General features: G+C 47.8%; 1 protein-coding gene across 1 annotated transcript in view; it reads left to right on the top strand.

Moving 5' to 3' along the window:
* LOC119963784 (rhotekin-2-like) overlaps nucleotides 1-12,182 on the top strand; it is a 144,555-nt gene that overhangs the window by 20,394 nt on the left and 111,979 nt on the right. Inside the window, exon 2 of the mRNA XM_038793068.1 lies at nucleotides 5,395-5,502. Within this exon, the coding sequence (XP_038648996.1) occupies nucleotides 5,395-5,502 (108 nt within the window). The remainder of the gene's footprint in view (nucleotides 1-5,394; nucleotides 5,503-12,182) is intronic.

The following is a 12,182-nucleotide window of genomic DNA, read 5'->3' on the forward strand; positions in this document are numbered from 1 at the left end:
ACCGCTCCCTCTCACCACCGCTCCCTCTCACCATCTCTCCCTCTCACCATCTCTCCCTCTCACCACCGCTCCCTCTCACCACCGCTCCCTCTCACCATCACTCCCTCTCACCATCACTCCCTCTCACCATCGCTCCCTCTCACCACCGCTCCCTCTCACCATCGCTCCCTCTCACCACCGCTCCCTCTCACCACCGCTCCCTCTCACCATCTCTCCCTCTCACCATCTCTCCCTCTCACCACCGCTCCCTCTCACCACCGCTCCCTCTCACCACCGCTCCCTCTCACCATCGCTCCCTCTCACCACCGCTCCCTCTCACCATCGCTCCCTCTCACCACCGCTCCCTCTCACCATCGCTCCCTCTCACCATCGCTCCCTCTCACCATCGCTCCCTCTCACCATCGCTCCCTCTCACCATCTCTCCCTCTCACCATCGCTCCCTCTCACCACCGCTCCCTCTCACCACCGCTCCCTCTCACCATCGCTCCCTCTCACCATCGCTCCCTCTCACTATCTCTCCCTCTCACCATCGCTCCCTCTCACCATCGCTCCCTCTCACCATCTCTCCCTCTCACCATCGCTCCCTCTCACCATCGCTCCCTCTCACCATCTCTCCCTCTCACCATCGCTCCCTCTCACCACCGCTCCCTCTCACCATCATTCCCTCTCACCATCGCTCCCTCTCACCACCGCTCCCTCTCACCATCGCTCCCTCTCACCACCGCTCCCTCTCACCACCGCTCCCTCTCACCACCGCTCCCTCTCACCACCGCTCCCTCTCACCACCGCTCCCTCTCACCATCATTCCCTCTCACCATCGCTCCCTCTCACCACCGCTCCCTCTCACCACCGCTCCCTCTCACCATCGTTCCCTCTCACCATCGCTCCCTCTCACCACCAACTCCCTCTCACCACCGCTCCCTCTCACCATCGCTCTCACCACGCTCCCTCTCACCACCGCTCCCTCTCACCACCGCTCCCTCCTCACCACCGCTCCCCTCACCACCACCGCTCCTCTCACCATCGCTCCCTCTCACCATCGCTCCCTCTCACCATCGCTCCCTCTCACCACCGCTCCCTCTCCCCACCGCTCCCTCTCACCATCGCTCCCTCTCACCATCATTCCCTCTCACCATCGCTCCCTCTCACCATCACTCCCTCTCACCATCACTCCCTCTCACCATCACTCCCTCTCACCATCACTCCCTCTCACCATCACTCCCTCTCACCATCACTCCCTCTCACCATCACTACCTCTCACCATCACTCCCTCTCACCATCATTCCCTCTCCCTGGCCCCCTCTCACCATCACTCCCTCTCACCATCACTCCCTCTCACCATCACTCCCTCTCACCATCACTCCCTCTCACCATCACTCCCTCTCACCATCACTCCCTCTCACCATCACTCCCTCTCCGAGCCCCCACTCCCACCGTCACTCCCTTTAGACAGCGTAGACGCAGGAAGGGTGTTCCCGATGGTGGGTGTGTCCAGAACCAAGGGTCACAGCCTGAGGATACGGGGGAGACCATTTAGGACAGAGATTAGGAGAAATTACTTCACCCAGAGAACGGCCTGTGGAATTCATTACTACAGGAACTCGGTGAGGCCACAATATTATATGTTTTCAGTAAGCAGTTAGATATAGCACTTAGGGTGAAGGGGAGCAGAGGATATGAGGGGAAAGCAGGATTAGGCTATTAGGGAGTTAGGAGATAAGTTACAAAGTCGGACCTCATAGGTAGTAATCTCAGGATTGCTACCAGTGCCACGAAACAGTCAGAGTAGAAACTCAGGAACAGTCAGAATGAATACGTGGCTTGAGAGATGGTGCAGGAGGGAGGGGTTCAGACTTTTGGGACATTGGAACCGGTTCTGGGGGTGGTGGGACTATTACAAATCGGATGATTTACACCTGGGCAGGACTGGAACCAATGTCCTAGGGGGTGCTTTTGCTAACATTGTTGGGGAGGTTTTAAACTAATGTGGCAGGGGGATGGGAACCAGATTAGGAAGTTAGAGGTCAGTAAAGAAGCAGCAACAAAAGCCAGTAAGGTACTGGATAATAAACTCAATGTGACTAAGGGGAAGAGTAGACAGGGAAGAGATGATGATCGCAAAGGGACAGGTGGTCTGAGGTGCATTTGTTTTAATGCGAGAAGTGTAGCAGGTAAGGCAGATGAACCTAGGGCTTGGATTAGTACCTGGGAATATGATGTTATTGGTATTACTGAGACTTGGTTGAGGGATGGGCAAGACTGGCAACTGAATATCCCAGGGTATAGATGCTTCAGGAGGGATAGAGAGGGAGGTAGAAGGGGGGGAGGAGTTGCATTACTCGTCAGAGATGATATCTCAGCTGTGATTAAGGATGGCATGATGGAGGATTTGAGCACTGAGGCAATATAGGTAGAGCTAAGAAATAGGAAGGGTGCAGTAACATTGTTGGGACTTTACTATAGGCCTCCCAAAAGCGAGCATGAAGTAGAGGTACAAATATGCAGACAGATTATAGAAAAATGTAGGAGCAATAGGGTGGTTGTGATGGGAGATTTTAACTTCCCCAACATTGAATGGGATTCGTGTAGTGTTGGAGGCGTAGATGGAGCAGAGTTTGTAAGGAGCATCCAGGAGAGTTTTTTTAGAGCAGTATGTAAATAGTCCAACTCGGGAAGGGGCCATACTGGACCTGGTATTGGGGAATGATCCCAGCCAGGTGGTTGGTGTTTCAGTCGGTGATTACTTTGGGAATAGCGATCACAATTCCATAAGTTTTAGAATACTCATGGACAAAGACGAGAGTGGTCTTAAAGGAAGAGTGCTAAATTGGGGAAAGGCCAACTATAACAAAATTCGGCAGGAGCTCGGGAATGTGGATTGGGAGCAGCTGTTTAAGGGTAAATCCACATTTGAAATGTGGGAGTCTTTTAAGGAAAGGTTGATTAGAGTGCAGGACATACATGTTCCTGTGAAAATGAGAGATAGAAATGGCAAGATTAGGGAACCATGGATGACAGGTGAAATTGTGAGACTAGCTAAGATGAAAAAGGAAGCATACATAGGATCGAGGCAACTCAAAACTGATGAAGCTTTGGAGGAATATCGGGAAAGTAGGACAAATCTCAAACGCGCAATAAAGAGGGCTAAAAGGGGTCTTGAAATATCTTTGGCTAACAGGGTTAAGGAAAATCCCAAAGCCTTTTATTCGTATACAAGGAGCAAGAGGGTAACTAGAGAAAGGATTGGCCCACTCAAAGACAAAAGAGGGAATTTATGCGTGGAGTCAGAGGAAATGAGTGAGCTTCTTAATGAGTACTTTGCATCGGTATTCACAAAGGAGAGGGACATGATGGATGTTGAGGCTAGGGATGGATGTTTAAATACTCTAGGTCATGTCGGCATAAGGAAGGGGGAGGTTTTGGGTATTCTAAAAGTCATTAAGGTGGACAAGTACCCAGGACCGGATGGGATCTATCCCAGGTTACTGAGGGAAGCGAGGGACGAAATAGCTGGGGCCTTAACAGATATCTTTGCAGCATCCTTGAGCACGGGTGAGGTCCCGGAGGACTGGAGAATTGCTAATTTTGTCCCTTTGTTTAAGAAGGGTCGCAGAGATAATCCAGGGAATTATAGACCTGTGAGCTTGACGTCAGTGGTAGGCAAACTGTTGGAGAAGATACTGAGGGATAGGATCTATTCACATTTGGAAGAAAATAGACTTATCAATGATAAGCAGCATGGTTTTGTGCAGGGAAGGTCATGTCTTACAAACCTAATAGAATTCTTTGAGGAAGTGACAAAGTTAATTGATGAGGGAACGGCTGTAGATGACATGGACTTCAGTAATGCATTTGATAAAGTTTCCCATGGCAGGTTGATGGAAAAAGTGAAGTCGTATGGGGTTCAGGGTGTACTAGCTAGATGGATAAAGAACTGGCTGGGCAACAGGAGACAGAGAATAGTGGTGGAAGGGAGTGTCTCAAAATTGAGAAAGGTGACTAGTGGTGTTCCACAGGGATCCGTGCTCGGACCACTGTTGTTTGTGATATACATAAATGACCTGGAGGAAGGTATAGGTGGTCTGATTAGCAAGTTTGCAGATGATACTAAGATTGGTGGAGTTGCAGATAGCGAGGAGGACTGTCAGAGAATACAACAAAATATAGATAGATTGGAGAGTTGGGCAGAGAAATGGCAGATGGAGTTCAATCCAGGCAAATGCGAGGTGATGCATTTTGGAAGATCTAACTCAAGAGCAGACTATATGGTTAATGGAAGAGTCCTGTGGAAAATTGATGTACAGAGAGATCTGGGAGTTCAGGTCCATTGTACCCTGAAGGTGGCAACGCAGGTCGATAGAGTGGTCATGAAGGCATACAGCATGCTTGCCTTCATCGGACGGGGTATTGAGTACAAGAGTTGGCAGGTCATGTTACAGTTGTATAGGACTTTGGTTCAGCCACATTTGGAATACTGCGTGCAGTTCTGGTCGCCACATTACCAGAAGGATGTGGATGATTTAGAGAGGATGCAGAGGAGGTTCACCAGGATGTTGCCTGGTATGGAGGGTGCTAGCTATGAAGAAAGGTTGAGTAGATTAGGATTGTTTTCATTGGAAAGACGGAGGTTGAGGGGAGACCTGATTGAGGTCTACAAAATTATGAGAGATATGGACAGGGTGGATAGCAACAAGCTTTTCCCAAGAGTGGGGGTGTCAGTTACAAGTGGTCACGATTTCAAGGTGAGAGGGTGAAAGTTTAAGGGAGATGTGCGTGGAAAGTTTTTTACAGAGAGGGTGGTGGGTGCCTGGAACGCTTTACCAGCGGAGGTGGTAGAGGCGGGTACGATAGCATCATTTAAGATGCATCTGGACAGGTATATAAATGGGCGGGAACAGAGGGAAGTAGACCTTGGAAAATAGGCGACAGGTTTAGATAAAGGATCTGGATCAGCGCAGGCTGGGAGGGCCGAAGGGCCTGTTCCTGTGCTGTAATTTTCTTTGTTCTTTGTTGTTCTATTGAGTTGGATGATCAGCCAAGATCGTGATGAATGGCAGAGCAGGCTCGAAGGGCTGAATGGCCTCCTCCAACTTCTGTTTTCCATCTTGTCAGTTCTGTGTCAGGTTTGTCTGTACTTTGGGATTGTTCTGATTTGACGCTTGTTCACTGGTCAAAGGGGAATCTGGAACCGGCCTGAATTCACCATTGGCTCATTCAGAAACCAGGGATCTGGTGGCAGAAACCCCATTCCTTCCCTCCATCAGGTGGAATCTGCTTCTTTATCTCTGCTGGGGAATAATGCGCCAGCTGCTCTCCCTTCCCAGAGCGAGCAGTTCACTGTGTCGGGTTGACATGAACGGGGATCTGAGCCAGTTTGTTACTCTGGTTTATCAGGTGCCTGGAAACAATGCTGTGAAGAACTGATGAAAATCGAAACCACATCACCACGGAAACTGCCAGTCCCGATCTCCACACCAGGAGTCTCGCTGTACCACCAGACCGGTAAGAAATTGCAGAAATTAATGTTTTCCGGTTCAAATTGTTGGATATGACTAACATTGCCCAGGTCACTAATAGTGCAATCCACCTGATCATTGTTTTATTTACTCTCGTCTACAGCGTCGGCATTTCTACCCATTCTTCCTGTACTTTGAAGAGTTCTCCTGTTTAATCCGATTTCCCCAATCTTTCCCAATGGCCTTGATTGTGTTTCGCCTTCAGGGTAGTGATCCAGATCCATTTGGAATGTTGTTATTTTGGGAAGGACGTTAAAAATCACAACACCTCACAGTATAATCATAATAATTTCCTCGCGTCCCCTCACATCATAGAACATAGAACAGTACAGCACAGTACAGGCCCTTCAGCCAACGATGTTGTGTCGACCATTTATCCTAATCTAAGATCAACCTAACCTACACCCCTTCAATTTACTGCTGTCCATGTGCCTGTCTGAGAGTCGCTTAAATGTCCCTAATGACTCTGACTCCACCACCTCTGCTGGCAGAGCATTCCACACACCCACCACTCTCTGTGTAAAGAACCTCCCTCTGACATCTCCCCTATATCTTCCTCCAATCACCTTCAAATTATGTCCCCTCGTGACAGCCATTTCCACCCTGGGGAAAAGTCTCTGGCTATCCACTCTATCCATGCCTCTCATCACCTTGTACACCTCTATCAAGTCACCTCTCTGCCTTCTTCGCTCCAGTGAAAAAAGCCCTAGCTCCCTCAACCTTTCTTCATAAGACATGACCTCCAGTCCAGGCAGCATCCTGGTAAATTTCCTCTGTACCCTCTCCAAAGCATCCACATCCTTCCTATAATGAAGCGACTAGAACTGTACACAATATTCCAAGTGTGGTCTAACCAGGGTTTTATAAAGCTGCAGCAAAACTTCGCGGCTCTTAAACTCAATCCCCCTGTTAATGAAAGCCAACACACCATACGCCTTCTTAACAACCCTATCAGCCTGGGTGGAAACTTTGAGGGATCTATGTACGTGGACCCCAAGATAATAATAATCGCTTATTGTCACAAGTAGGCTTCAATGAAGTTACTGTGTGAAGCCCCGAGTCGCCAAATTCCGGCCCCTGTTTGGGAAGGCCGGTACAGGAATTGAACCCGTGCTGCTGGCCTTGTTCTGCATTACAAGCCAGCTGTTTAGCCCATTGTGCAAAACCAGCCCTCTGTTCCTCCACACTTCCAAGAATCCTGCCTTTAACCCTGTATTCAGCATTCAAATTCGACCTTCCAAAATGAATCACTTCACATTTATCGAGGTTGAACTCCATCTGCCATTTCTCAGCCCAGCTCTGCATCCTGTCAATGTCCTGTTGTAACCTGCAACAACCCTCAACACTATCTACAACTCCCCCAACCTTCGTGTCATCGGCAAACTTACTAACCCACCCTTCCACTTCCTCATACAAGTCATTTATAAAAAAACCACAAATGACTGGCCCAACCTGTCCAGATAATGCTGTAGGATCCATGCATCAAAGAACAAAGGAAAGTACAGCACAGGAACAGGCCCTTCGGCCCTCCAAGCCTGCGCCGATCATGCTGCCCATCTAAACTAAAATCTTCTACACTTCCGGGATCCGTATCCCTCTATTCCCATCCTATTCATGTATTTGTCCCTTAAATGTCACTATCGTCCCTTCTTCCACCACTTCCTCCAGCAGCGAGTTCCAGGCACCCACTACCCTCTGTGTAAAAAAAACTTGCCTCGTACATCTACTCTAAACCTTGGCCCTCGCACCTTAAACCTATGCCCCCTAGTAATTGACCCCTCTACCTTGGGAAAAAGCCTCTGACTATCCACTCTGTCTATGCCCCTCATAATTTATAGACCTCTTAACCTCCTTTGCTCCAGTGAGAAAAAAACAGGTTTATTCAACCGCTCCTCATAGCTAATGCCCTCCTTACCAGGCAACATCCTGGTAAATCTCTTCTGCACCCTCTCTAAAGCCTCCACATCCTTCTGGTAGTGTGGTGACCAGAATTGAACACTATACTCCAAGTGTGGCCTAACTAAGGTTCTATACAGCTGCAACATGACTTGCCAATTTTTATACTCAATGCCCTGGCCAATGAAGGCAAGCATGCCGTATGCCTTCTTGAGAACCTTCTCCACCTGTGTTGCCCCTTTCAGTGACCTGTGAACCTGTTCACCTAGATCTCTCTGACTGTCAATACTCTTGAGGGTTCTACCATTCACTGTCTATTCCCTACCTGCATTAGACCTTCCAAAATGCATTACCTCACATTTGTTGGGAAGATGTTACCAATGATGAGTGTGTCCAGAACCAGGGGTCACAGCCTGAGGATTCAGGGTAAACCATTTCGGACAGAGATAAGGAGACATTTCTTCACCCAAAGAGTGGTGAGCCTGTGGAATTCATTCACCACAGGAAGTAGTTGATGCTTAAACTTGGAATATATTCAAGAGGCAGCTAGATGTAGCACTTGGGGAGAATGGGATCAAAGGCTATGGGGAGAAAGCAGGATTAGGCTATTGAGTTGGATGATCAGCCATGATGGTGATGAATGGGAGAGCAGGCTCGAAGGGCAGAAGGCCTCTTCCTGCTCCTATCTTCTATGTACGTATCTATGTATATATTACCATTCCTTCCTCATCTCAGTGGGACAAAACTATCCAGCACTCGCAGCAAGTGCTCCTTAAACAATCCCCACATTACTGTTGTGCATTTCCCCAAGAACAATTGTTCCCAATTTATGCTCCTCAGCTCCTGTCTAATAGCAGTATAATTTCCCCTCCCCCAATTAAATACCTTCCCATCCTGTCTGTTCCTATCCCTCTCCATGACTGTGGTAAAGGCCAAGAAGTTGTGGTCACTGTCACCGAAATGCTCTCCCACCGAGACCTCTGACACCTGGCCTGGTTCGTTGCCGAGCACCAAGCCCAATATGCCCCCCCCCCCAGTCGGCCTATCTACATATTGAGTCAGGAATCCTTCCTGTACATACCTGACAGAATCTGACCCATCCAAACCATTTGCACTAAGGAGTTTCCAGTCAATATTAGGGAAGTTGGTCACCCATGACAACAACTCTGTTACTTCTGCACCTTTCCAAGATCTGCTGCCCAATCTGTTCCTCTATCTCTCTGCTGCCATTGGGGGGTCTACAGAAAACTCCCAATAAAGTGACTGCTCCTTTCTTGTTTCTGACTTCCACCCATACTGACTCAGTAGACAAACCCTCCTCAGCTACCTCCTTTTCTGCAGCTGTGGTGCACTCCCTAATTAACAGTGCCACTCCCCCTCCTCTTTTACCTCCTTCCCTATTCTCCGAAAACATCTAAACCCCAGAACATCTAACAACCATTCCTGCCCCTGTGAAATCCATGTCTCCGTAATGGCCACAACATCGTAGTTCCAAGTACTGATCCATGCTCTAAGTTCGTCTCCCTTATTCCTGACACTCCTTGCATTGAAACAGATACACTTTAACCCATTCCACTGACTGTAACTTTGCCCTAACAACTGTCTATCCTTGTGGCAGTTCCCTTAGATTTATGACCTCCGGTTAGTGACCCTCAAGTGTTCTGGAACATGACCGCTGGTTAATGACCCTCACATGTTCTGGAACATGACCGCTGGTTAATGACCCTTACATGTTCTGGAACATGACCTCTGGGTAATGGCCATTACACGTTCTGGAACATGACCTCTGGTTAATGACCCTTGCGTGTTCTGGAACATGACCTCTGGTTAACGGCCCTCACGTGTTCTGGAACATGACATAGAACATAGAACATTACAGCGCAGTACAGGCCCTTCGGCCCACGATGTTGCACCATCCTGTGAAACCCCTCTGAAGTCCCTCTACACTATTCCCTTATCGTCCATATGCCTATCCAATGACCATTTGAATGCGTTTAGTGTTGGTGAGTCCACTACTGTTGCAGACAGGGCATTTCACGCCCTTACTACTCTCTGAGTAAAGAACCTACCTCTGACATCTGTCCTATATCTATCTCCCCTCAATTTAAAGATATGTCCCCTCGTGCTGGACATCACCATCCGAGGAAAAAGGCTCTCACTGTCCACCCTATCTAATCCTCTGATCATCTTGTATGCCTCAATTAAGTCCCCTCTTAACCTTCTTCTCACTAATGAAAACGGCCTCAAGTCCTTCAGCCTTTCCTCATATGATCTTCCCAACATACTAGGCAACATTCTTGTAAATCTCCTCTGTACCCTTCCCAATGCTTCCACATCCTTCCTATAATGTGGCGACCAGAACTGCACACAATACTCCAAATGCGGCCGCACCAGAGTTTTGTACAACTGCAACATGACTTCATGGCTCCGAAACTCAATTCCTCTACCAATAAAAGCTAACACACCGTACGCCTTCTTAACAACCCTCTCAACCTCGGTGGCAACTTTCAGGGATCTATGGACATGGACACCGAGATCTCTCTGCTCGTCCACACTACCAAGAATCTTACCATTAGCCCAGTACTCTGCCTTTCTGTTATTCCTTCCAAAATGAATCACCTCACACTTTTCTGCATTAAACTCCATTTGCCACCTGTCAGCCCAGCTCTGCAGCTTATCTATGTCCATCTGTAACTTGTAACATCCTTCTGCACTGTCCACAACTCCACCGACTTTAGTGTCATCTGCAAATTTACTCACCCATCCTTCTACGCCCTCCTCCAGGTCATTTATAAAAATGACAAACAGCAGCGGCCCCAAAACAGATCCTTGTGGTACACCACTAGTAACTGGACACCAGTCAGAGCATTTCCCATCAACCACCACTCTTTGTCTTCTTTCAGCTAGCCAATTTCTGATCCAAACTGCTAAATCACCCTGAATCCCATGCCTCTGTATTTTCTAGCCTACCGTGGGGAACCTTAACAAACACTTTACTGAAATCCATATACACCACATCAACTGCTTTACCCTCATCCACCTGTTTGGTCACCTTCTCGAAGAACTCAATGAGGTTTGTGAGGCACGACCTACCCTTCACAAAACCATGTTGACTATCTCTAATCAAATTATTCCTTTCCAGATGATTATACATCCTATCTCTTATAAACCTTTCCAAGACTTTTCCCACAACAGAAGTAAGGCTCACTGGTCTATAGTTACCGGGGTTATCCCTACTCCCCTTCTTGTACAAGGGGACAACATTTGCTATCCTCCAGTCCTCTGGCACTATTCCTGTAGACAAAAATCAAAGCCAAAGGCTCAGCAATCTCCTCCCTAGCTTCCCAGAGAATCCTAGGATAAATCCAATCCGGCCCCGGGGACTTATCTATTTTCACACTTTCAGGTTAATGGCCGTCACGGGTTATAAGAACATAAGAACATAAGCACTAGGAGCAGGAGTAGGCCATCTGGCCCCTCGAGCCTGCTCCGCCATTCAATTAGATCTTGGCTGATCTTTTGTGGACTCAGCTCCACTTTCCGGCCCGAACACCATAACCCTTAATCCCTTTATTCTTCAAAAAACTATCTATCTTTACCTTAAAAACATGTAATGAAGGAGCCTCAACTGCTTCACTGGGCAAGGAATTCCATAGATTCACAACCCTTTGGGTGAAGAAGTTCCTCCTAAACTCAGTTCTAAATCTACTTCCCCTTATTTTGAGGCTATGCCCCCTAGTTCTGCTGTCACCCGCCAGTGGAAACAACCTGCCCGCATCTATCCTATCTATTCCCTTCATAATTTTAAATGTTTCTATAAGATCCCCCCTCATCCTTCTAAATTCCAACGAGTACAGTCCCAGTCTACTCAACCTCTCCTCATAATCCAACCCCTTCAGCTCTGGGATTAACCTAGTGAATCTCCTCTGCACACCCTCCAGCGCCAGTACGTCCTTTCTCAAGTAAGGAGACCAAAACTGAACACAATACTCCAGGTGTGGCCGCACTAACACCTTATACAATTGCAACATAACCTCCCTAGTCTTAAACTCCATCCCTCTAGCAATGAAGGACAAAATTCCATTTGCCTTCTTAATCACCTGTTGCACTTGTAAACCAACCTTCTGTGACTCATGCACTAGCACACCCAAGTCTCTCTGAACAGCGGCATGCTTTAATATTTTATCGTTTAAATAATAATCCCGTTTGCTGTTATTCCTACCAAAATGGATAACCTTACATTTGTCAACATTGTATTCCATCTGCCAGACCTGAGCCCATTCACTTAACCTATCCAAATCCCTCTGCAGACTTCCAGTATCCTCTGCACTTTTCGCTTTACCGCTCATCTTAGTGTCATCTGCAAACTTGGACACATTGCCCTTGGTCCCCAACTCCAAATCATCAATGTAAATTGTGAACAATTGTGGGCCCAACACGGATCCCTGAGGGACACCACTAGCTACTGATTGCCAACCAGAGAAACACCCATTTATCCCAACTCTTTGCTTTCTATTAATTAACCAATCCTCTATCCATGCTACTACTTTACCCTTAATGCCATGCATCTTTATCTTATGCAGCAACCTTTTGTGTGGCACCTTGTCAAAGGCTTTCTGGAAATCCAGATATACCACATCCATCGGCTCCCCGTTATCTACTGCACTGGTAATGTCCTCAAAAAATTCCACTAAATTAGTTAGGCATGACCTGCCTTTAACGAACCCATGCTGCGTCTGCCCAATGGGACAATTTCTATCCAGATGCCTC

Source organism: Scyliorhinus canicula, chromosome 3 (genome assembly GCF_902713615.1).
Source record: "Scyliorhinus canicula chromosome 3, sScyCan1.1, whole genome shotgun sequence".
Taxonomy (NCBI): domain Eukaryota; kingdom Metazoa; phylum Chordata; class Chondrichthyes; order Carcharhiniformes; family Scyliorhinidae; genus Scyliorhinus; species Scyliorhinus canicula.